Source organism: Notolepis coatsorum (genome assembly GCF_963971535.1).
Source record: "Notolepis coatsorum genome assembly, chromosome: 18".
NCBI lineage: Eukaryota > Metazoa > Chordata > Actinopteri > Aulopiformes > Paralepididae > Notolepis > Notolepis coatsorum.
In genome coordinates, this window is record NC_140182.1 from 25,426,275 (window position 1) to 25,452,300 (window position 26,026).

General features: G+C 44.3%; 1 protein-coding gene across 1 annotated transcript in view; it reads left to right on the forward strand.

The window, feature by feature from the left end:
- Positions 1 to 19,352: 19,352 nt before the first annotated feature.
- The window catches only part of LOC311245281 (eukaryotic translation initiation factor 5B-like), a gene marked incomplete at both ends in the record, with an annotated part of 69,136 nt that continues 62,462 nt past the window's right edge, over positions 19,353 to 26,026 (forward strand). Inside the window, 3 exon segments of the mRNA XM_084335117.1 lie at positions 19,353 to 19,372; positions 19,922 to 20,217; positions 20,703 to 20,857. Coding sequence (XP_084191243.1) covers positions 19,353 to 19,372; positions 19,922 to 20,217; positions 20,703 to 20,857 — 471 coding nt within the window.

Here is a 26,026-nt window from a genome sequence, read left to right on the forward strand (position 1 = left end):
CCATTTGCACATGCGGGTCAGTTCAGGAGCATTACCAGTTCACACTGGAATTTGATATAAGATAAGATATTCCTTTATTGATCCCCTTGGGGAAATTCAGGGTCACATTTAAAAATATATATATAATAATGTGAACAGTCAAATAAAAAAATCTGATCTGAGCAATAAATCAGAATTGAGCGCTAAGGCTTGCAGTGAACCTTTTTCATCAGGTTGTTAAGCCTTCTGGCCTCTCTGCTGTGATGTTGCAAAGAAGTGACTGGTTACAACTACCAGTGAAGCTTGCAGCCTACAGTCAACTGAAACACAAGACAGAAGAAGACTTCCTGCCATAACAGAATAACTTGGAACCCACGGGTCAAGACTGGTATCGTCCTTCAGGTAATAATAATAAACTTTATTTGTATAGCACCTTTCATACACAAACTGCAGCTGAAAGTGCTTCACAACAGAAAAAAGACAGGCATAAAATGAGCACATAAAGTGCAGACATGTAAAATCACAGTTTTTCACATTAGGATCTAACATCCCAACAGGCCATCTTGTTTATGGAAGAGTAAGATAAAATAGACAGAGTAAAATAGTGCAGTGCAATAAAATAATAGAATAGATAAAACAGTGCAATAAAATAGTTCTGGATTACTGTTCAACAGTTCAAAGTCATCTTTACCTTCTCTGTTTTGTATCCACAGTTTAAAAACTCTTCCCTCCTGTTTTATACCCACTTTGACCCTTCGAACCTCCCACTCAGGGCAAACCTCCCTCTCAGGGTGCAGTTCCCTCTCTCAGGGTGCAGTTCTAGGCCTGGGTCCTACACAGTTTTAAAGCCTGACAGTCTCTTGTTTGATACCCACACAGTTTAATACCTGACCATTTTGAACCTGTAATAAAAAGTAATAGACAGAGTAAAATAATACAGTGGAATAAAATTGTAGAATAGAGAGTAAAATTATGCAATAGAATGGACAGAGTAAAATAGTGCTAGTACAATCAACAGCAGAGTGTATTAGAAGGCTATGGTGACGAGGTACGTTTTTAGCTCTTTTTTAATAGAGATCTAGAGGTACAGTACTTAGTGAAAGTACGTAATTACTTTCCTCCCCTGATCAGACTCAGCGTATTATCATGTGTTCTCTAAGTAATTGCCATTTCCCTTCACGACAACATTCTTAAATGTGTTAAAACAAAAGTGCTAAAATAGTCATCTTTACCTCACTGCTTTGTGGTTCTTGTTGACATGAGAACATTTAGGAACTTGTCTACTCAGATAGGGGCCTCATTTGAAAACTGTAATAATAATTGTTCCTTCCTTTCAGGAACAACTGATCTGTTGACTGGGTGAATATCAGCATTGTAGCAGATTACCTGTGCAGTAAATGCCACCTCTCTGTAAAAGCACTCAAGGGGCCCCCTGGTGGTAAGATGAGGCTCTCTTGAGAAGCTACCAGGGCCCATATTTACTATTTCTTAGAGTAGGAGTACGTACTGATCTAGGATCAATGTTCTGATCACATTAACAACATATACACCTCACAATGACTTACAAGCCAATCTGGTCTCACATCACACTGGATGGCAGTGTGGCTGGCTTCCCCTGAAAGTTATTATCATAGCCAACATTGTAATTAGGGGTTCTGTATCATTAGGGGATCCGCTCGGCATCACTCATGCACTGTCCTCGCACGTGCACGCGCACTGAATAAAATTCCACAAATGTACCTTTAATACCAGTATTCGTCTGACCACACCCCTCGTTAGCTTACCTTCATAAGCAGGTGTGTGGTCACCTGCTCTCCTCCTTCTCGCTTTCACCACAAGGAAGTGCCTCGGTAGTACCCCACTTGACGTGTTGTTAGTTGAAAAGAGTTGTGACGAGTTTACATTGTGCTTAGTTTTTTCTTCTCTCATAACTGTTCAAAGGAAAAAGCTAAGTCATAATGTCTTCTTCGGAGAGTAGACCCACTCTTCACCAGCGGTTCTCCATTCCCGCCTCCGTCGTGCGTTTTGGTGCAGGGCTGCTGCCACTTTCGTGGTTGCCGACCCAGCCCAGGAGGCAGCCGATGGGTAGTTTGCCTCTCCGAGGAGCCGAGGCATCGGTGCCGTCACTCCGGCGATGGCCTGATCTCGACTCTGGTTCCAGGGAATCGTCCGTTGTTGAACGGTCGGTTGTTTTGGGTCCGGAGGATTTGCGACGCAAGATGGTGGCATGCAGGCGCGAACGGCCTGGGTTTGGGGAATTGCTGGAGACCAGCGAGGATGCGTCAGGCTCTGGATGTCCGATGGAAACTGAGGACTTCATGGAAGAGTCGGACGGATTCTTGTTTGAAGGTCCTGTGGAGGCGAGTATCCCTCCTATCCAGGAAACACCGGAGGGGGGAGAAATGGCTCCTTGGGATGCCTTGTTCGAAGATGTCGAGGAACCACCTCGGCCTCATCAGCAGGATGCCCTGCTATCAGCCACATCAGACTGTGGCTCCTCAATGGGTCGAAGCCTGCTGCATGTGAGGGATGCGGGTTCGGTGGAGGAAGGTCAGCAGGGGGAACTGCAGGCTTTGTTTCCCGAGCTCATGGCGGTAGCTGCCGCTGCAAACGGCGTGCCGCTGCCATTGCCTGCTCCTGTCCCTGACGATCTCATAGGTCATCTCTGGCAGCGTCGCCCGGTGAGAGGGGTGGATGTTGTCTACCCATTTTTCCCCTCAATGGGGGCCTATGTTCGTCAGGGTCAGGCGGTCATGGGACTTGCCCCCGCCTACGTACCAGTTACGCGGGTGTCGGGGTTGGTCAAAGGTATGAGAGAGGGCGTGCCACGGCTTGATAGGCCGATGGCCCCTCTCCTCTGTCCGGATGTGGTGTGGGAACCATTATGCAAGCCGGTTCTCCATGGAAGATCGGCTAGGCGATTGGCATATTGGGGTGACCAGTCATTTATCGCTGGTACACAATCGCTGGCTGCGGCTTCTAACATCGCCCACCTGGCTAGATTTGTATCGGGGATAATGACGGGCGGCATGGATCTGACAGAGGTAAAATGCGATCAGATCACCCAGGCGGCAGGAGCTGTCCTGCACCTTACCCAGGTGCTGGCCATAGCCTCGGGGAAGACGCGCGCCCTGGCCACCCTGATCCAGCGCCACCTTTGGCTGGAGCAGGCTCGAGTGCCGGAGAAGAAGAGAACCCCTCTTCTGACGGCCAGCCTCTCCGAGGCTGGACTGTTCGGGAAGGCCCTGCAGCTGATGACCTCAACGTGCAGAGAGATGGCTGAGGAGAGATCCGTTCTCCAACCCCATTTTCCGCCTCCCGTCCTTGCCGGTGGAGTCAGAAGGCTTCCACGACGTCGAGCTCCCTCCGCCGTGCCTACCACTGCCTCCGCCGCCGCTGCTGGCCCCTCCAAGAAGGCCAGGAGAAGAGACAGCGCTTCTGCTACCGCCGGCCCATCCACGACCGAAGGAGACGGTAGGGAACGTCGAGACCAGCAGACAGTTACCTACCGTCCCTCCGGGGTTCCTCAGGGTGGCAAGACTCGAGCGGCGCGAGGTGGCAGACGCCGCTAAAAGTGACTTTTCCCTCTGTGTCCCCTCTCCTCTACACCCTCCCCGGCCCCTCATGATTATGTTTTTGTGCCGTGGAAATAAAGAGTTCCCCGATATAAGGGGAACTGTATTATTGGCCAAACAAACTGTTTCTTCAACAAATCATATGATGGGGTTGCGTAAATGTGAATCTGCACTATTACATTGAGGGATGAGTCATGTTGTGTTACGAGATTAGGCAAGGTCTGCAAGCATACACTCCGTCGTAGGAGGTTCTATTAGCCTGACGCTCCACATGCAGGTAGAAACTGGTGGTATTTCCATTGCTTGAACAAAGTAAATGTGTCCCACAACGCTGTTGTGTTAGTTGCAGTAATACTCGTACACACACGTTCCACGGCCTGGCCGTTACTCTCTGTCAGCGTTGCTATGTATGACATAGAAAGCGGGTGTAGGATTCACACACATACGACTTGTTTTGTTATAAATCCTGTTCACTGTTGTGGGTAGCGGGCATTTTATTAGCTTACGCTATACATTGGCATTCTATCGAAGGTTTCAAAATGCTACAGTTGTTATTATGTGTAGGGAAAAAGGGTTTTTTGTGAGGGGGTGTCGAATAAACCCCTCCTTTCCACTTGGTTGGTTTAGGAGATTTTTTCTCATTCTGCTGAGCCAGTCAGGGCTGAGTCGTTCGAACGTCTTGGCAGGGAGGGGGGGGGGGGGAGGGTTGTCCTGACGACTCCTATTACAAACAGGAGCCGTGTACAGGGTTTCCCCCCGTCATAGCAATGTTGCTATGGCGACGGCTTCCGTGAGTTAAGATCTTTACGTAAGGTTGTGGTGTTAAGGTGTCGAGTTAGAGCGTAGGGCTTGCGGGTCTGCTACGCTCGATTTATGTGTAAACTTGAGTCAGTTGGTCACGTGACTCACAGTTGGCATGTCTTTTTCACAACTACGACTCATGTGGGAAGGCTTCTGGGAATGTTCGGTCTGTCCTCTCTGACAAAAGGAGTGACTGGATGTAAAAAATAAACCATTTTTTACTCCCAGCTGTGCAGTTGGGTTCATACGGTTGATGCTTCTTCTTTATTATTATAAAGAGTTGGATGAATCTATATGAATTGGAAATGGGGGACCCTGATGGTAACAAGACTAACGTCTTTCTCAGGTCTGCATCCCCTTAACAGTTGTATGTATTGAGCCGTACTGTATTGTACCCATTCTGCAATCTGTTGAATAAAGTTTTCATTCATTCATTCATGGAGTTGGTTGCATCCCGCCCCTCTTGTCGTTCCCCTGGGCGCCTTGGGGATTCAATAAGATGGTCTACATGGCCTATTATTGATGTGGATATGCCCGACGCACACATAGTGCTAGCTCGGGATGTTCTGCTGGACATTAAGCAACTGACTGGCGCGCCTTGGTTGCTTGGGGTTAAAACAGCGTTTTTATAAAGCAATTGGGATGGGGGTTTTTCCTCTTCCGACGACCTGTGTGTTTGTCGACGGGTTCTCGTTCATATCAGGGGATGATAACGGAATGGATCTGGACATATGTAGAAGGGTCTCACACCCTGGGGGTGGGCCACCGGGCGCGGTTCGCACCGAACGTCTGGGTGGCGCCTTCTTTTCATGTTTAAGATCAACACGCATATCTGCCCCTTCTCCTGGAGTTGGCATGTCGGCGTGGTTAGGGCACGGGACTGGTTCTGGTCACGCTGGTCCGAATCAGTTAAACCCGTTGTCCGCCGGGGATGCAGATCTGCTGTTCTGGTACCCTGAGGGACTTGGGTTTTCTTTTTTCAGGGGGAAAATGCTAGGTCGGTCCGGGTGTCACAGGGTTAAGCGCTATGGAGCCCTTGTTGGGTGCATTGTATTCTACACTGTCGTAATGGCTTACGGCCGTGCCAGCCTGTACACGCCCGATCTCATCGGATCTCGGCCGCCACGCAGGTTGGTCTTGGTTAGTACTTGGTTGGGTGACCTCCTGGGAATACCAAGTACGGGGTGTTGGGGCTGGTTTTCCATTCTTGCGCTCTTCTCTTACGCATGGCGAAGAGGGGTCTGTTGGAGTGGTCTTTGACCTCCTCAGGGGACCCTGTGCTCCCCGTATCACCGGGCCCGGTCCGAAGTAATGTTTTCGTTGACCCGTAGGCCCGGGATAACCCTGTTGGAAACTGGAACACGGGTACTGCGGCAGTGCCGCAGGTATGTTTTGGAGTTTTTTTCCTGAGGGGTTATGGGACCAACCACCGCATAGGGTAACGACTAGGTGGTTGGTTCTCTGGTGTGTTGGAGCAGTGTCAACTCCCGGGTTAACCGGTTGAGGGTGCCCCTGCACGTTCATGATGTCTGCCAATCGTGTCAGCCTTCTCTGCCTCAACCCCTCTGGGTGGGGGTTTTTAAATGGAGGCTTGGTCATGCAACAACGCCAGCATGCGCCCCTTCCGCCGGGGCGGCTGTGTTCAGCTGTCCCCTCTGGCGCCTGTCTCGTCCGCAGTCTCCAGGCTCGGGTTAACAGCCTGTTGCCTGGTTTTCCCCGGTGCGCTGCCTGCTTCCATTGGTTAACCTTTTTTGTGTGCTTACGGCCATGCTGACTGCCTGTTCTGCAGGGTCAGTGTGCCAGGCGGTGTACTATTGGGGGGACAGGGCCCGCTCGGCTGAGGGGCCTTTGTCCGAATACGCTGGCGATGTGGGGGGCGGGGTCATTAAGTGCCCACCTGGTGGGGTCTTGATGCTGGCATCATGGACTTCTCCGGGCCCCCATTCCAGGAGGTCCAGTCCCTTTGGTGGGTCTGGGCCTTCCTTCGCGCTCCGCTGCTACGGCCTTGCCACGGGGTTGGGTTTGCCCTTGACCCCGTGTTTCTGGGGGCAGTAACGAGGTTGTTCCCTCCGTTCGTTTCCGGGTGGCATGCGGATTGTGCGTGTGTGTAGTCTTGGGGTCAGGCCACGGCTGCTCACCCTGTGCGTTGAGTTGCTTGAGTGCCTCTTTGCGCGGTCGGGTCCGTCGCCCTTCCGGGAAACCTCTAATAGGGGGGGTTCCCTCCATTAGGGGGGGTCGGGGGGGCTCGGCCCTCCCTGTTCTGATGGTCGTGGGGGGCTTTCAGCGGGGTGTATTTGTCGGCCGGTGGCTCCGCTCGGCCTCCCTATGTGCATGAGTGAAGCCGAGCGGATCCCCTAATGATACAGAACGTTAGGTTATGACTATAACCAAGTTCTGTTAATTAGGGGTGACGCTCGGCATCCGACGCCGCTGCAGCCCTTGACCTCACCTTGTGGTGAAAGCTTGGGAAGGAGGAGAGCAGGTGACCACACACCTGCTTATGAAGGTAAGCTAACGAGGGGTGTGGTCAGACGAATACTGGTATTAAAGGTACATTTGTGGAATTTTATTCAGTGCGCGTGCACGTGCGAGGACAGTGCATGAGTGATGCCGAGTGTCACCCCTAATTAACAGAACTTGGTTATAGTCATAACCTAACGTTCAAGCCCTGAAGAGGTTGAAACCCTATTGTTTTTGTGCTGGTCTATGATTCTTTTTAATCTTTAGAAATATTTGCACAAATTCCTGTAAAATGGTAAAGGGTTGAGACATGACACTTTGCCCATTGATTGGAAGTTGTGTGCAAGTGCTGGCCAAGAAATATGACTCGTCAGGCCAGACAAAGGATACAATTTAAAAGGCCATAACTCTCAAACCGTAGGTCAGATCAACATGAAACATCATACTCCTATGTAGCTGAACATACAACCGGTGTCCGCCATATTGTTTGCTCGCCAATTTGCTAAATGCAGGGTTCGCACAAGGTCCTTGAAGTGCTTAAAGTGCTTGATTTTTTTATTACAAAAAAAAGTCAAGGCCTGGAATTCCTTGAAAACGACAAAAAAAATTACAAGGTGCTTAAAATGTCCTTGAAATTCAAATCAACCATTCACATTGAAAGTGTTGTTCATCCATGATAAAATTGTTCTGAATCAAGAAATAGAATTTCTTTTATCTAAAGTCGGAAATTGGTTTTAAGCCATAAATATTGGATCCGATTTTTTTTCCAATGAAAAAAAACACATTTAAAAGTGAATTGGATCCTTTTAAATGCCCTTTAAAAATGAAAAATAGTGCTTGGAAAATTACTTTCCCTTTGCAATGTCTGTGGGAACCCTGTAAATGTGAATCTTCAGTTCAAGACTGAAGATTAAAATATTCAATATTCTGCAAGGGCACCTGCGCTGCATCCTGGGCTTAGCGCCGCCCCGGACTATTGTGATTGGTTTAAAGAAATACAAACAAGAAATGTTTTCCCCCTGAGTCTATGCTGTGTGCGGCCGCATAGAAAAGCTGAAAGGCGCTGAAAAAAAAAGCCGACTGCAGCGCACTTCCTATAGGCGGCCGCATACGCTCCCTCCCCATTGGAATACATTGAAAAAAGACGCGTGCGGTCATAAATATGAGGCAGGTGAATCCGCGCCCTAATCCGTTAGATTACTCGTTACTGAAAAAACGAACGCTGTTACTTATAGCGCCGTTATTCCCATCACTGGATGTCACAGTATGATGTCATAATAGAACATTCGTGATGTCACAGTATGATGTCATAATAGTACATTCTAGAACAAATGTGATGTCACAGTATGATGTCATAATAGAACATTCTAGAACATTTGTGATGTCACAGTATGATGTCATAATCAAACATTCTAGAACATTTGTGTTCTATATATATTTAACAATTCTGACTGGGAGGAGGTGTGGAGCGAATTGGCTGAGGGGGCTGAGAGGGACAAAGCAGCCCAGAATAAGATCGCAGGGGGCAAGGAGGGTCCCGCGGAGGGGGGCTCAGACAGGAAGTAGCAGCATTAGCTGCACTCCAATGGACAATGTAGTTGATGACGGGGTCCAGTAGAAGAAGAAGAAGAAGAAGAAGGTGAAGAAGAAGAAGAAGAGCCCATAAAAATAATTGCGGAGGGCAGTAATACACCACGATGCATCTACACTGCCGGAAATTCAAATAAGAAGAAGAAGAAGAAGAAGAAGAAGATCTCATTATGCATCTTGAAACCATACTGAACACATAGACTAAACAACATGATGGAAGTCTGCATTTCTCCAATGTGCCTTGCTGACCATTTTGTTGTGGAAAGGTGAGTGTCCACAATGGCTAGCTAGCTGTTCTACTTGAATACTGAATGTTAATATTGAATCAGACAATATTGAATACTGAATGTTAATATTGAATCAGAGAACAGGGTATAGGGCTCGAGGACACCGAGCATGTAAGACGTGCTTTTCGCCGCTCCGCTGTTTTGTGACAAACTTCAATTATAAATAGTCCTTTAACTACGTTTTTTCTTTTTGGACTTTGGACACTGGACAACGTATGTTCATCTACCAGTCAGGCAGACTTTTCGACACTTTAAATCGTCCATGGGTCCTGTTAAACCCAAATTAAGGACGACGCGTGCAGGACAACAAACAATCTTTGATCAGCCACCCGGGCCACCCCCACCGCACGTGCCAGCTGCTAACATGACCAGCGGCAGCGCCTTTGATCTAGGGGCATTACAATCAATGCTGAACTCGCTGAAGGAAGATATTTGTGGCAGAATTGACTCATCGGCAACTAACCTGAGAGCTGAAATCCTTGCAGTGCGCACGGAGCTGGTGAATATTACTGAACCATTGCTGCTGAAAATAAATGAACACGGGCAAACTATCTGCGAGTTGGAACGTGTGACGAGCGACCACAGTGACCAGCTCTCCTCGCTTGACTCCACTGTTAAGGAGCTCACGTCACAGGTGAAATTACTAACCGACAAATGTGAGGACCTAGAGGGGAGATCGAGGAGGAACAACCTTCGACTCGTGGGGATACCTGAGGGCTCGGAGGGTCCGCGGCCAACGGAATTCATCGGCCGCCTACTCAAGAACCTACTGGGCCTGGATGATGAGCCCCTACTCGACAGAGCCCATCGCACTTTGCGGGCTAAACCCAAAGAGGGAGAGACGCCTCGTCCGCTCATCATCAGGGTCCACTTCTTTCATCTCCGGAACGAAATCCTACGTCGGGCCAGCGCGACCTCCCGTGACACCCCTCTACTCTTCCAAGGCAAAAGGCTCTCTATTTTCCCTGATTACACCGTCGCTGTTTCCAAGCAGAGGGCTGCGTTTGGAGGAGTGAAACGTGAACTCCATGCCTGTCCTGGTATCAAGTTTGGGCTGATGTTTCCTGCGGTTCTGAAAATCACTCTGCCGAGTGGTTCAACGCACACGTTTGAAGACCCGGCCGCCGCGTCGACTTTCATAAACACTAAACTCAGAAAAGCGGTTCCCCAGACTGTAACCATCAGCTGAACGGCAAGTTCATAATTCATGTCCATATGACTGAGCATATACAGACTATTTCATTTGGGGACTACGATATTTCTCAATATTAACATTTGTCACTTAACCACGGAAGGGGTGGTGTTTATCTTTAGAGTTAGTAATAGTGGGTTATGCGCGCGTCCAATTTGAGGAGACGCATCAGCATGGGAGGGAGGGGGAGGGGGGAGCGAAGGGTTTGTTTACATTTACAGTTATTTTTGTGCGATGTTTATACTGTTGTTGCTTTTTCTATGACTTGGCCACTGCACACAAAAAATACTATTAGGACATACTTTTCGATGTTACTCATTGTACACTCAACACCAGTCTATGACTCAACCTAAAACCTCACAGCAAATTGGAGGAGTGGTCAAATTTACTAGTTGGAATTGTAAGGGCTTAAATCAGCCAATCAAACGTAGTAAAGTACTGGGGCATCTTCAGAATTTGGGGGTTCATATACAGTAGCTTTCCTTCAGGAAACTCATTTCAAGCTATCTGATTATACCAGACTACGTAAACGATGGGTTGGCCAAGTGTACCACTCATCATTTCAGAGCAGAGCTAGAGGTGTGGCAATTTTAATCCACAAATCAATAAATTTTATTTGCTCAGATGTTCTCTCTGACCCAAATGGTAGATTTGTGCTGGTAACTGGAAAGCTCTGTGGCACCCCAGTGATTATGCTTAATATCTACGGCCCTAACTGGGACAATAGCAATTTTTTTAGATCTGTGTTCTCTTCGATACCTGACCTCTCCACACATTATCTGATATTAGGAGGGGACTTCAATTGCTGGCTTAATTCATCATTGGATCGCTCATCTACCAGAAATGCAGTACTTTCAAGCTCTGCTAAAACCATTCAATCTTTTATGGAAGAGTTTTCACTTTCAGACCCTTGGCGTTTTCACAACCCATCTAGCAGAGCATACTCATTCTTCTCTCATGTTCATCACACCTTCACTCGTATTGATTATTTCTTGATCGACAATCGGCTCATCTCATCAGTATTATCTTGCTCATATGATACTATTGTCATATCGGACCACTCTCCAGTTCTAATGGAACTGCAAATTAGGGAATGTGATAACACCCGACCACCCTGGCGACTGAATACTAGTTTGTTATCGAACGAAGATTTTGTTACTTTTATTTCCAAGCAGATAGATTTTTTTTTGGATATCAATAAGACGCCTGGGATCTCAGCTTCCTTACTATGGGAGACACTGAAGGCATACTTAAGGGGGGAAATTATTTCTTACTGCACTTATGAGACTAGAGCCAGAAAGAAGAAATTAGATAATTTAACCAAACGGATCACTCAGATTGACAACGTTTACTCTATCGCTCCATCACCTGATTTATATAAGGAACGCCTATTGTTACAAGCAGAATTCGATACTCTGACTACCACCCATACCGAAAAATTACTATTCAAATCCAGATACAATTACTATGAACACGGAGATAAGGCGAATAAACTATTAGCTCATCAATTAAGACAGGCATCAGCTTCGCATCAAATACCACAAATCCAAACTTCAACAGGCAGAACTACAGATCCCAAAGAAATTAATGAACAATTTAAAAACTTCTACTCATCTCTCTATGCTGCAGAACAACCCACTGACCGTCTGCCTTTAGCAACTTTTTTGACTCTCTTGATATTCCTAAAGTTGACTCCGACTCAGCGGTGAAACTGGAGGAGCCTATCACAATAGAGGAGATTGAAGAGGCTGCTCACAACATGCAGGCAGGTAAATGCCCAGGCCCGATGGTTACCCAATCGAATTCTATAGGACGTTTTTTGGCAAATTGGCGCCACTTCTTATTGATATGTATAATGAATCCTTCTGCTGTTTTAAATTGCCCCATACACTCACTCAGGCCACAATTTCCTTAATCTTGAAGAAGAACAGAGACCCTCTCCTATGTGGGAGCTACCGTCCTATAAGTTTGCTATCCGTGGATTTAAAGCTTCTTTCCAAACTACTATCTATGCGCTTAGAATCGGTACTACCCTCTATTATTTCCCCAGATCAGACTGGATTCATAAAAAAACTGTACTCTTCTTTTAACACTAGACGGCTTCTTAATATCATGTATAATCCCTCTTCTTCCTCAATATCAGAAGCTGTGATCTCACTAGATGCCGAGAAGGCTTTTGACCGGGTGGAGTGGAGCTACCTATTCTACACCATGGAGAGATTTGGCTTGGGTAAAACATTTATCACTTGGGTGAAACTGCTTTATACCTCCCCTAAAGCCTCAGTCAGAACCAACAACACACATTCTGAATATTTCCCTCTCTTTCGCTCTACTCGGCAAGGCTGCAATTTGAGTCCCTTATTATTTAATATCGCAATAGAACCATTGGCCATTGCTCTCAGATCAAATCCTAACATAACTGGTATTCATAGGTTTGGCATCGAACAGAAGACTTCACTTTATGCGGATGACTTGCTTTTATATGTATCGAATCTCTCTGTCTCTATTCCAGCTGCCCTTGATGTTTTCAGTTCATTCGGTGCAATATCAGGATATAAACTAAACTTAGATAAAAGTGAGCTATTCCCTCTGAATGCTGAAGGTCGAAATTACCCCTTACATACTTTGCCCTTTAAAATTTCCCCACTTGGCTTCACATATCTTGGCATTCGTTTCACAGACAAATTTAAGGACTTATTTAAATCTAACTTCTCCCCTTTGTTAAAGGGGAACTCCACTTTTTTTGGAAATTAGCTTATTTAACATCTTCCCTGGAGTTAGACAAGAAGATGCATACCTTTTTTGTCTCTGTGCGTGCATTTTAGCTTTGGGAATAGACGCTCCGTTAGCATAGCTTAGCTTCATCACTGGAAGTGAGGCAGGACAGTAGCCTTACAGTGCCTTACAGTGTATTGCAAGGTCTGACATTGACCAAACTTGATATGCATGACCTTGGTGGGCTCTAGGTCAACTCCTGAAAAGGGGGTCAATGTCAGACCTTGCAATCAAAAGTTAGGGGGCGCACTGAAATTATGGCAAGGGTTATTAGCCCCCTAACTTTTGATTGCAAACTGCATAAAGACTTTGAACGATGGTCGCTATTACCCCTGTCCTTAACGGCACGAGTCAACTCAGTTAAAATGAACTCCCTGCCAAAATTCTCATATCTTTTTCAATGTTTACCCATCTTTCTCACACAAGCATTCTTCCAGAAAATTGACAGTTTGGTGTCGCAGTTCATCTGGAATAGGAGAGTCCCTAGGCTCGGTAAAGCCCTCCTACAAAGACCAAAGCCTCTGGGAGGGATGGCTCTGCCCAATTTTAAATTCTATTATTGGGCAGCCAACTTTAGAGCACTACAACATTGGGCAAGGTTTGAAGACACACCTTCATCCCCTGTATGGTTGCTTTTGGAATCCTCTTCTTCCAGCCCTGCCTCACTGGCTGCTCTGGCTCACGCACCTCTACCTTTTCCCACCTCTCCCTACTCTAAAAATATCATTGTCAAATCAACACTCAGGATATGGAACCAGTTCAGACGACATTTTGGTTTACAATCTTTTTCTTTACTAGCTCCAATTACAGCTAACCCTGTTTTCCCCCCCTCTGTGATGGATAGAGCTTTTCTCTCCTGGTCCCCTCTTGGTATTAGAACGTTCAGTGATTTATATATAGAAAATATTTTTGCATCATTTGAACAACTGTCTGACAAGTTCTCTCTTTCGAGGTCACATTTCTTCAGATACTTGCAAGTCCGAAGTTTTGTACGTAATATCAACCCACAGTTCCCCAAACTCCCAGAAGCCACTCCTATTGACACTTTACTAAAGCCTACACTGGTCACAAAGGGTATTATATCTGTCCTGTATGGCTTGATTTCCTCACTGCGTCCTACCTCATTAGAAAAGATCAGGAGGAGATGGGAGGAGGACCTGGGTGAGGACATCACAGAAGACCTGTGGGAGGATATTCTACACCGGGTCCACTCTTCAATTTGTGCCAGGCACGGACTGATCCAATGTAAAATTGTTCACCGTTCACACTTTACTAAAGTCAGGCTAGCCAAGATCTATGGCAACATTGATCCCACCTGTGACAGATGCCACCGTGCCCCTGCTACACATAGTCACATGTTTTGGTCCTGCCCTTCCCTGCATAACTTTTGGTCTGAAATATTTGAAACTATCTCAAATAGTATTGAGATCCCAATCAGCCCGACTGCCATAACTGCTTGCTTTGGTGTCTCTATCTCCCCTACTACTCTGTCTCTGCCACGATATAAAGCTGACCTGGTGGCATTTGTTACTCTCCTGGCTAGACGTCTCATTTTACTGCATTGGAAGTCACCCACTCCTCCATCTCACTCTATGTGCCTCAGGGATATTTTGCACTTCCTTAAGATGGAGAAAATAAGGTGTGTCATAAGGGGTTCTACAGCTAGATTTTATAAAACATGGGGCCGTTTCTTTACCTATGTTGGGGAACAAAGCTCAATCGACCCCCCATAAATAATGCTCACTCCTAACCTAGCACAGTCCAGTCGAGTGACCTATCTACTTGTGCAAATGTAACCGATGTCTACCTTCTCATTTAAAAAAAAAATAATGTGTTCCATTCCTCTATTCCTGCTGTACAGTGCTTGTCCTGAGTGTACATATCTGTTTAATTGACTATGTCCGAAACAATATCTATATTTATTTTGTGGTGTACTATTTTTTAGTCTATATATTCAACAGACCTATACTTTGACTACTTATACGTAGCCATGTGCAACATGTATATTATTTACATTCAACAGACCTATATTTTGTTTATTTATACATAGTTTTGTGCAATAGGTATATTGTTTATACAACAGACCTATATTTTGACTAACTATATGTACCTTTGTGCAATATGTATATTGTCTACATTCAACAGACCTATATCTTGACTACTTATATGTAGATATGTGCAATACGTCTGGCATATATGTGTACAATTTGACCTTGTGATGATCTCATATTGCAATGAAAAAACTTCAATAAACAAAGTTTTGAAAAAAAAAAATTGAATCAGACAATATTGAATACTGAATGTTAATTCATGTTGACAGTTGACATCATTTGACAGTTGACAGGGGGCTGGAAAGTTGATTTAATAAAAGAAAAAACACTAATTTAATTAGATTAATCACTTTATTCAAATTGAGGATTTAGTTTGAGGATATATATATTAAAAAAAAATTAGAATACTTTTTATTAAATTCTTTTTATTAAAAACGAAGGTTCCAACGTCCGTTCGGAAAACCCTGACGTAGTTTGAATCACTTTATTCAAATTGAGGATTTAGTTTGAGGATATAAAAAAGAAAAAGAAAAAATAATTAATAAAATAATTGTATTTTTATTTCAATTTTTTTTATTAAAAATGAAGGTTCGAACGTCCGTTCGAAGAACCCTGACGAAGTTTGAATCCCCAAAACAGGCTTCGGGGACAGCCTTACCATACATATTATTTATGTCATAATAGAACATTCTAGAACATTTGTGATGTCACAGTATGATGTCATAATAGACCATTCTAGAACATTTGTGATCTCACAGTATGATGTCATAATAGTAGTTCTAGAACATTTGTGATGTCACAGTATGATGTCATAATAGCACATTCTAGATCATTTCTGATGTCACAGTATGATGTCATAATAGAACATTCTAGAACATTTGTGATGGCACAGTATGATGTCATAATAGTACATTCTAGAACATTTGTGATGTCACAGTATGATGTCATAATAGCACATTCTCATCAGTGAGCTGTTAGTCACTGACTGACACCAATTTAGGATGATAATTTGTGTGACTGACAGTCTTCCTTCATAACGTCTGAGTTGTGCTTGTAACACATGGGAGAGAATGGGTATGCCCGGTATGGTGAAGATGAATTGTGCATTCACTTGGCAGTCTGAATGAGAGAGAGGGGGAGATTATTGCCATGCATTTATGTTTTCAAAGGAACCCTCCATTTTTATCTACACGGCGTAGGTGCCATTTTCCACAGAGCCGGACAAGAAGATTGATATCGGTTTAATCTTCTTGGCCAGATCACCCTTGAAAAAGAGACCTCGGTCTCAACAATGGGTTTTTATTTTCTGGTTAAATAAAGGTTTGATGATGATGAATCGCACTGTGTACAGTAGCCCCCCAGGACCAGAGAGGGGTCCAGGTGCATGCTAGCCTAGTTTAGCACAATCTTATGGACTGACTCTGGGGGAGATGGAGAAGAAGTGTATTTCCCCAAATATTTGACTGTGTCCATAGCCGACGTTTTATGAGTTGTCAGCTCCTTTCTGTCATTCATTTCTATGCTGGCGACACGACCGGCGCGCTCCTTTTCCCAGCACCGTTTATGAGCTCTCGGCGGCAGTGTTTTTGGTCGGAGTGCTCCCAGCTCATAAAGTTGAAACTAGTTCAACTTTTGGGAAAGGAGCGTGCTCATCAATGTAACTCATCGAGGAAGGGGCGGAGCCACGGCTGGCGCGAGCCTCAGAAAAACGCTCTGAGCTTTTGTTTCTTCTTTTTTAAAAGCGGTCCGCCTTGAAAAAATGTTTTTTAGTGGACACATAGCCTAACCTTCACGCTCGGGACAGCATGGCTGCTACGTGCTTTAAACTTCACTTCAATAATTGTGCAATAGTGCATGTACAATCATACATAGTGCTGTATATACTGTATATACATTTATATATTAATTGTTACCTTATATATATATTCATATCTGTCTGAATATACCTGGAAATAATCCTTCTATATACATATACACCTGCATATAACCCATATAACATAATAGCATGTACAATTATGCTGTATATATACCGTGTATGTATATAAGTATATTCTTACTATATACATACATATCCACATCCGTCTGTATATACCTACAGGATACAGCGCTCAAAACTCAAACCTCTACTGCTCCTCTACCACTCCTCCACCAATCCAAACTGTGTGACTCCTATTGTTATCTTGGGGGTCTGAGGGCAGTAGCCCCCGACCCCCTCCCTGGGGAAGCACTCAAGTTAAGTACGCTCCCTTTGTTCACCCAGCCACCAGACCCACCTGAGTGCTAGACTTAAGTGGCACACAAGCAGCAACAAGCAGCAGACAAATGGCTGCTTTTTTATATAGCGCTTTTATCCAAAGCGCTTTACAATTTGTTACTCACACTTTACCCATTCACTCACACATTCACTCACATATTCATACACCGATGGCGGAGGCAACCATGCAAGGTGCCAACCTGCTCATCGGGAGCAATTAGGGGTTAAGTGTCTTGCTCAAGGACACATCGACACGCTGCCCGGGAGGAGCGGGAATCGAACCGGGAACCTCCGGATTGCCAGACGACTGCTCTACCTCCTGAGCCACTGCAGCAGACAAGCAGCAGAATTGGTTAGATTTTTGAGCGCTGCGTCTGTACATATAATCCTTTTTACATATCTGTAGACTAGGGGTGTAATGGTACACAAAAACCACGGTTCGGTAGTACCTCGGTTTTGAAGTCATGGTTCGGTACGGGTTTTCGGTACAGGAAAGTTTGGCTTTCCATGTTCCACTCAGGGGTGATGTAGTGTGCAGTAACTAATTGTACTTGTAGGGCTGTCAATGAATATTCTATATTGAAATTAATAATCGATTTGTTAAATAAAAAATAAAAAAATTATTATATTAGATTGTGAAAAAAACAGACCCCGGTGGGCGGTTGTTAGTGGTTAACATACCGTTGTATTAGTTCGGTACACAGCCATACTGAACGGTTCGGTACTGTACGGATACGTGTACCTTTACACCCCTAGTAGATACTATATCTATATGTTTATGTTATGTACATATCCCTTACCTACTCTGACTAGTTACGCTGCTGCCGCTGTACAACTACTACCATACTGTCTTTATACCTGTATCACTGTACATATTAATATTATGTACATGCATCAGATTAGCACTATTACTCAGTACTAGTACTAATGTATTTATTTAATATTCAGTTTAATCACCTCACCTGTACATTGTATTAGGGGGTGGATGCCACGGTATAAACCGTATACGGTATGAATTTGCGCTACGGTATGGATTTTGACTATACCTTGTAACCGGTGGAGCAGCTCTAAAATAGCAATGACGTCATGTAACCACAGCCAGGGCTCAACAGTGCGACTATTTCACTCGCATTTGCCCCTAAAAATAGATAGAATTAGTCATAGATAATAGATATGTGCGAACTGGAAAAAGTTATCTAGGAGCACAGAGGCTTTGCGCAATTGTCATTTCATAATAGACAGAGCAGAGCGGACCTTCAATTCTAGAAGCAAACTAGCTCTTCCGCCCTGCGTTTGAAGGCTGTGTGACAACTTCTCTCGCGAGTCGCGCAGTTTTTATGTGTAATGTAAACTCTGCGATGAGTCCAATCGTCTAACATGCTTTGCATCCTCGTGCAGGGAACAAACTTAACTTTTTGACTTACCAGCCATTTGGCTGGTAGATTTTAAAAACTACCAGCCGGGCAGATTTTTTACCAGCCAAAAATCCAATTAGTATTTATATTGTAACGTTTGGCCACTTTAAATCATTGAACAGAGAGAGAGAGAGGTAGATTATTATTATTATTATTATTATTATTATTATGTGTGGCTGCCGCCCTGGCGGACATCTGTGCTCTACTGAGTGCACCTTTCTAGTCTAGAGAGAGAGCGCTGATTTCCCGTAGCTGAGCAGGGTTGCATTTTGTCAACACAAGTCGGAACCCTGGAGGAAGCGATATAAGGAAACGAATTGCCAATAAATGTGAAGTTATCTTTGAACCTGTTGCAGGGAATATGCCTCCACATATTTGGTCAAATCAAATGCGAAATAGTAAAATATCAGAGCACAATCAAAAACGCGATTGCAGGGTTTTCTTGTAAAGAACGGGTGATGTAAGACCTCATGTGCGTCTCATGTTACAAACTTGACCTTGTGAGCAGAGCGCATCTCATTTACATTTAAAGGTTCATTGTTTGTAAACATTAGAACGCACACACACACACACACACACACAGTTTCAACTCACCACCGCCGCATCATATTGACACCGAGCACAGACGACCATTAACCGCCGGCCGCGGTAGATGCAGTGTATTTTGTTAGCCGCCAGGTGGCGGGCAGACCTTAAATTCTAATCGTCAAACAATAAATCTACAAGCCAATGGCGCTGGGCGTGTAACTATTTTGTACCCTGTCCTCGTGTATATTACTATTTCACTTTACTGTTACTTTTGCATTCTGGTTTGATGCCAAACTTCTTTTCGTTGTACTGTAGTTGTGCTGTATGATGACAATACATTTTAATCTAATCTAATGAATAATTAGAGCAGTTGTACAGATGCATGGGGAAAATGTCCCAACAGAGGCCTTGAACGCAATGTTAGTGTAGTTCTCTTTCTTCCAACATGGCTGCCTGTCACCATTGGTAACCACGTTCAAAAGAAAATGCCTAATTTCTATGCAGTGGTAGAGTAGGTAAAACACTGTAAAAGCATGATATTGCTGATGTTCTGTGAATTATTTACAAGATCCAGTAATAAGACACCAAATTATTATGTTTTTGTTGATACATCTCTCGTATATCAACACATTTCAACCGTTGCCTCTTGCTCAAATAATGGTTGCTCTGTTACGGGTTATTTATAACATAACTACATAAACATTCCATGCAAGAGCTCTATCATGAGAATCTTCATGTTGTTCAAACATAACTGAACATACAGAATATTCATGTTGGTCAAACATAACTCAACGTACAGAATGTTCATGTTGTTGAAACATAACTGAACGTACAGAATGTTCCCGGTTCGATTCCCGCTCCTCCCGGGCAGCGTGTCAAAGTGTCCTTGAGCAAGACAGGTCGGCTCCTTCTTGCGTTGTCGCCTCCGTCGTCGGTGTGTGAAAATTGTAAAGCGCTTTGGATAAAAAGAGTTATATAAATGCAGCCATTTACCAATTTAATATCTGCCTCCAGGAAAGAGCAGCAGAAGAAGGGGAAGGCGGCCAGGCAGGCGGACAGCGAGGAGGGCGACGGGGGCACCTTCAAGATGAAGACGGCGGCGCAGAAGAAGGCGGAGAAGAAGGAGAGGGACAAGAAGAAAAAGGAGGACGACAAGATGAAACAGAAACTGAAGAAGGACAAGGAGAAGGAGATGGAGGAGAAGGAGAACAGTGTGGAGCCTCCTCCCAAGAAGGTGAAGGAACCGGCCAAGAAGGTCGATGCCCCCGCCGCCACGGAGGAACCGGAAGGGGCGGAGCTTATGGGAGAGGGTAAGCCGACACCCCCTTTTTCTCCTCTGAAGCACTGTACACCTACCTAGATCCGTCATGGTGTGATAGTGCAGTGGCTATCAAGAGGGTCCTCTGTTCAAACCCAGCAGTGGTTAGTGCTGTGGCCTCATAGCAAGATGGTCCTGGGTTCAAACCCCAGCAGTGGTTAACACTGTTGTCTCACAGCAAGAAGGTCCTGGGTTCAAACCCCAGCAGTGGTTAGTGCTGTGGCCTCACAGCAAGAAGGTCCTGGGTTCAAACCCCAGCAGTGGTTAGTGCTGTGGCCTCACAGCAAGAAGGTCCTGGGTTCAAACCCCAGCAGTGGTTAACACTGTTGTGTCACAGCAAGAAGGTATCATAATAACTATCATTCCCACTAATAATATAACATCATCATAACTATACCATCCCCACTAATGCTATAATAGCATCATAATAACTAAATCATGGGTTGTGTTGATTGATGGTTGGTGTGTCTCCTGCAGAAGAGGCGGAGGGCGACAAGAAGAAGAAGGACAAGAAGAAGAAGAAGAAGAAGAAGAAGAAGAAGAAGGGAGAGAAGGAGAAAGAGGAGAAGAAGAAGGGTCCCAGCAAGGCCACTGTCAAGGCCATGCAGGAGGCCCTGGCCCAGGTGAAAGAGGTAGGAGGTCAAGATGAAAGAATGAGGTCAAGATGAAAGATGTAGGAGGTCAAGATGTAGGAGGTCAAGATGAAAGAGGTAGGAGGTCAAGATGAAAGAATGAGGTCAAGATGAAAGAGGTAGGAGGTCAAGATGTAGGAGGTCAAGATGAAAGAGGTATGAGGTCAAGAGGTAGGAGGTCAAGATGAAAGAGGTAGGATGTCAAGAGGTAGGAGGTCAAGATGAAAGAGGTAGGAGGTCAAGATGAAAGAGGTAGGAGGTCAAGATGAAAGAATGAGGTCAAGATGAAAGAGGTAGGAGGTCAAGATGAAAGAATGAGGTCAAGATGAAAGGGGTAGGAGGTCAAGATGTAGGAGGTCAAGATGAAAGAGGTAGGATGTCAAGAGGTAGGAGGCCAAGATGAAATAGGTAGGAGGTCAAGATGAAAGAGGTAGGAGGTCAAGATGAAAGAATGAGGTCGAGATGAAAGAGGTAGGAGGTCAAGATGAAAGAATGAGGTCAAGATGAAAGAGGTAGGAGGTCAAGATGAAAGAACGAGGTCAAGATGAAAGAGGTAGGAGGGCAAGATGAAAGAATGAGGTCAAGATGAAAGAGGTAGGAGGTCAAGATGAAAGAATGAGGTCAAGATGAAAGAGGTAGGAGGTCAAGATGAAAGAATGAGGTCAAGATGAAAGAGGTAGGAGGTCAAGATGAAAGAGGTAGGAGGTCAAGATGAAAGAATGAGGTCAAGATGAAAGAATGAGGTCAAGATGAAAGGTAGGAGGTCAAGATGAAAGAATGAGGTCAAGATGAAAGAGGTAGGAGGTCAAGATGAAAGAATGAGGTCAAGATGAAAGAGGTAGGAGGTCAAGATGAAAGAATGAGGTCAAGATGAAAGAATGAGGTCAAGATGAAAGAAGGAGGTCAAGATGAAAGAATGAGGTCAAGATGAAAGAGGTAGGAGGTCAAGATGAAAGAATGAGGTCAAGATGAAAGAGGTAGGAGGTCAAGATGAAAGAATGAGGTCAAGATGAAAGAATGAGGTCAAGATGAAAGAGGTAGGAGGTCAAGATGAAAGAATGAGGTCAAGATGAAAGGTAGGAGGTCAAGATGAAAGAAGTTTCAAGTTTCAAGTTTCTTTAATAGTCATACAGAAGTACAGAATACTTTTATACAAAATGCTTCTTTCTGTTACGCTCCAGAGACTGTGCTAGACAAAAGGTAAGTATGAAATAAAATAAAATAGTATAGCATGTAAAAATAGAAGTAAAAATAGAAGTCACGTACGTAGACACAGTGTTCAGTATATACATATGTACAATGTTCGATGCAGAATAGAAGTAACTGAGTTACCATACAATATACAATATACTATGCAATATACTAATATACAATACTATATAGTGCAAAGCAGAAATGGGATGAGGTACAATTTAGGTACAATTTACAGTAAGGTGTACTGAGGTATGGGTTGTAGTGCAAATCCTTTACCAATCAATATAAAGTGTGTTTAGGTGTTCTAAAGTGTGTAAAGTGGGTGCTGCAGTGAGTTGTTTGTTTAAAGTGAGTGTGTGCGTGTGGATCTGTGTGCTGTGTGCATTTGATGGTTGTTGCATAGTGTTATTGTTCGTTGAGCAACCTGATGGCCTGGGGATAGAAGCTTCAGAAGGTCAAGATGAAAGAATGAGGTCAAGATGAAAGAATGAGGTCAAGATGAAAGAGGTAGGAGGTCAAGATGAAAGAATGAGGTCAAGATGAAAGAATGAGGTCAAGATGAAAGAATGAGGTCAAGATGAAAGGTAGGAGGTCAATATGAAAGAATGAGGTCTAGATGAAAGAATGAGGTCAAGATGAAAGGTAGGAGGTCAAGATGAAAGAGGTAGGAGGTCAAGATGAAAGAGGTAGGAGGTCAAGATGAAAGAGGTAGGAGGTCAAGATGAAAGAGGTAGGAGGTCAAGATGAAAGAGGTAGGAGGTCAAGATGAAAGAATGAGGTCAAGATGAAAGAGGCAGGAGGTCAAGATGAAAGAATGAGGTCAAGATGAAAGAATGAGGTCAAGATGAAAGAATGAGGTCGAGATGAAAGAATGAGGTCAAGATGAAAGAATGAGGTCGAGATGAAAGAGGTAGGAGGTCAAGATGAAAGAATGAGGTCAATATGAAAGAATGAGGTCAAGATGAAAGAGGTAGGAGGTCAAGATGTAGGAGGTAGGAGGTCAAGATGAAAGAGGTAGGAGGTCAAGATGAAAGAATGAGGTCGAGATGAAAGAGGTAGGAGGTCAAGATGAAAGAGGTAGGAGGTCAAGATGAAAAAATGAGGTCAAGATGAAAGAGGTAGGAGGTCAAGATGAAAGAGGTAGGAGGTCAAGATGAAAGAATGAGGTCAAGATGAAAGAGGTAGGAGGTCAAGATGAAAGAGGTAGGAGGTCAAGATGAAAGAGGTAGGAGGTCAAGATGAAAGAGGTAGGAGGTCAAGATGAAAGAGGTAGGAGGTCAAGATGAAAGAGGTAGGAGGTCAAGATGAAAGAGGTAGGAGGTCAAGATGAAAGAATGAGGTCAAGATGAAAGAATGAGGTCAAGATGAAATAATGAGGTCAAGATGAAAGGTAGGAGGTCAAGATGAAAGAATGAGGTCAAGATGAAAGAGGTAGGAGGTCAAGATGAAAGAATGAGGTCAATATGAAAGAGGTAGGAGGTCAAGATGAAAGAATGAGGTCAAGATGAAAGAGGTAGGAGGTCAAGATGAAAGAGGTAGGAGGTCAAGATGAAAGAATGAGGTCAAGATGAAAGAGGTAGGAGGTCAAGATGAAAGAGGTAGGAGGTCAAGATGAAAGAGGTAGGAGGTCAAGATGAAAGAGGTAGGAGGTCGAGATGAAAGAATGAGGTCAAGATGAAAGAGGTAGGAGGTCAAGATGAAAGAATGAGGTCAAGATGAAAGAGGTAGGAGGTCAAGATGAAAGGCAGGAGGTCAAGATGAAAGAATGAGGTCAAGATGAAAGAATGAGGTCGAGATGAAAGAGGTAGGAGGTCAAGATGAAAGAGGTAGGAGGTCAAGATGAAAGAATGAGGTCAAGATGAAAGAATGAGGTCAAGATGAAATAATGAGGTCAAGATGAAAGGTAGGAGGTCAAGATGAAAGAGGTAGGAGGTCAAGATGAAAGAGGTAGGAGGTCAAGATGAAAGAATGAGGTCAAGATGAAAGAATGAGGTCAAGATGAAATAATGAGGTCAAGATGAAAGGTAGGAGGTCAAGATGAAAGAATGAGGTCTAGATGAAAGAATGAGGTCAAGATGAAAGAATGAGGTCAAGATGAAAGGTAGGAGGTCAAGATGAAAGGTAGGAGGTCAAGATGAAAGAATGAGGTCAAGATGAAAGAGGCAGGAGGTCAAGATGAAAGAATGAGGTCGAGATGAAAGAATGAGGTCAAGATGAAAGAGGTAGGTCAAGATGAAAGGTAGGAGGTCAAGATGAAAGAATGAGGTCAAGATGAAAGAGGTAGGTCAAGATGAAAGGTAGGAGGTCAAGATGAAAGAGGCAGGAGGTCAAGATGAAAGAGGTAGGTCAAGATGAAAGGTAGGAGGTCAAGATGAAAAAGGTAGTAGGTCAAGATGAAAGAGGTAGGAGGTCAAGATGAAAGAGGCAGGAGGTCAAGATGAAAGAATGAGGTCAAGATGAAAGAATGAGGTCGAGATGAAAGAGGTAGGAGGTCAAGATGAAAGAATGAGGTCAAGATGAAAGAGGTAGGAGGTCAAGATGAAAGAGGTAGGAGGTCAAGATGAAAGAATGAGGTCAAGATGAAAGAGGTAGGAGGTCAAGATGAAAGAATGAGGTCAAGATGAAAGAGGTAGGAGGTCAAGATGAAAGAATGAGGTCAAGATGAAAGAATGAGGTCAAGATGAAAGAATGAGGTCAAGATGAAAGGTAGGAGGTCAAGATGAAAGAGGTAGGAGGTCAAGATGAAAGAGGTAGGAGGTCAAGATGAAAGAGGCAGGAGGTCAATATGAAAGAATGAGGTCAAGATGAAAGAATGAGGTCAAGATGAAAGAGGTAGGAGGTCAAGATGAAAGAATGAGGTCAAGATGAAAGAGGTAGGAGGTCAAGATGAAAGAATGAGGTCAAGATGAAAGAATGAGGTCAAGATGAAAGAATGAGGTCAAGATGAAAGGTAGGAGGTCAAGATGAAAGAGGTAGGAGGTCAAGATGAAAGAGGTAGGAGGTCAAGATGAAAGAGGTAGGAGGTCAAGATGAAAGAATGAGGTCGAGATGAAAGAGATAGGAGGTCAAGATGAAAGAATGAGGTCAAGATGAAAGAGGTAGGAGGTCAAGATGAAAGAGGTAGGAGGTCAAGATGAAAGAATGAGGTCAAGATGAAAGAGGTAGGAGGTCAAGATGAAAGAGGTAGGAGGTCAAGATGAAAGAGGTAGGAGGTCAAGATGAAAGAGGTAGGAGGTCGAGATGAAAGAATGAGGTCAAGATGAAAGAGGTAGGAGGTCAAGATGAAAGAATGAGGTCAAGATGAAAGAGGTAGGAGGTCAAGATGAAAGGCAGGAGGTCAAGATGAAAGAATGAGGTCAAGATGAAAGAATGAGGTCGAGATGAAAGAGGTAGGAGGTCAAGATGAAAGAGGTAGGAGGTCAAGATGAAAGAATGAGGTCAAGATGAAAGAATGAGGTCAAGATGAAATAATGAGGTCAAGATGAAAGGTAGGAGGTCAAGATGAAAGAGGTAGGAGGTCAAGATGAAAGAGGTAGGAGGTCAAGATGAAAGAATGAGGTCAAGATGAAAGAATGAGGTCAAGATGAAATAATGAGGTCAAGATGAAAGGTAGGAGGTCAAGATGAAAGAATGAGGTCTAGATGAAAGAATGAGGTCAAGATGAAAGAATGAGGTCAAGATGAAAGGTAGGAGGTCAAGATGAAAGGTAGGAGGTCAAGATGAAAGAATGAGGTCAAGATGAAAGAGGCAGGAGGTCAAGATGAAAGAATGAGGTCGAGATGAAAGAATGAGGTCAAGATGAAAGAGGTAGGTCAAGATGAAAGGTAGGAGGTCAAGATGAAAGAATGAGGTCAAGATGAAAGAGGTAGGTCAAGATGAAAGGTAGGAGGTCAAGATGAAAGAGGCAGGAGGTCAAGATGAAAGAGGTAGGTCAAGATGAAAGGTAGGAGGTCAAGATGAAAAAGGTAGTAGGTC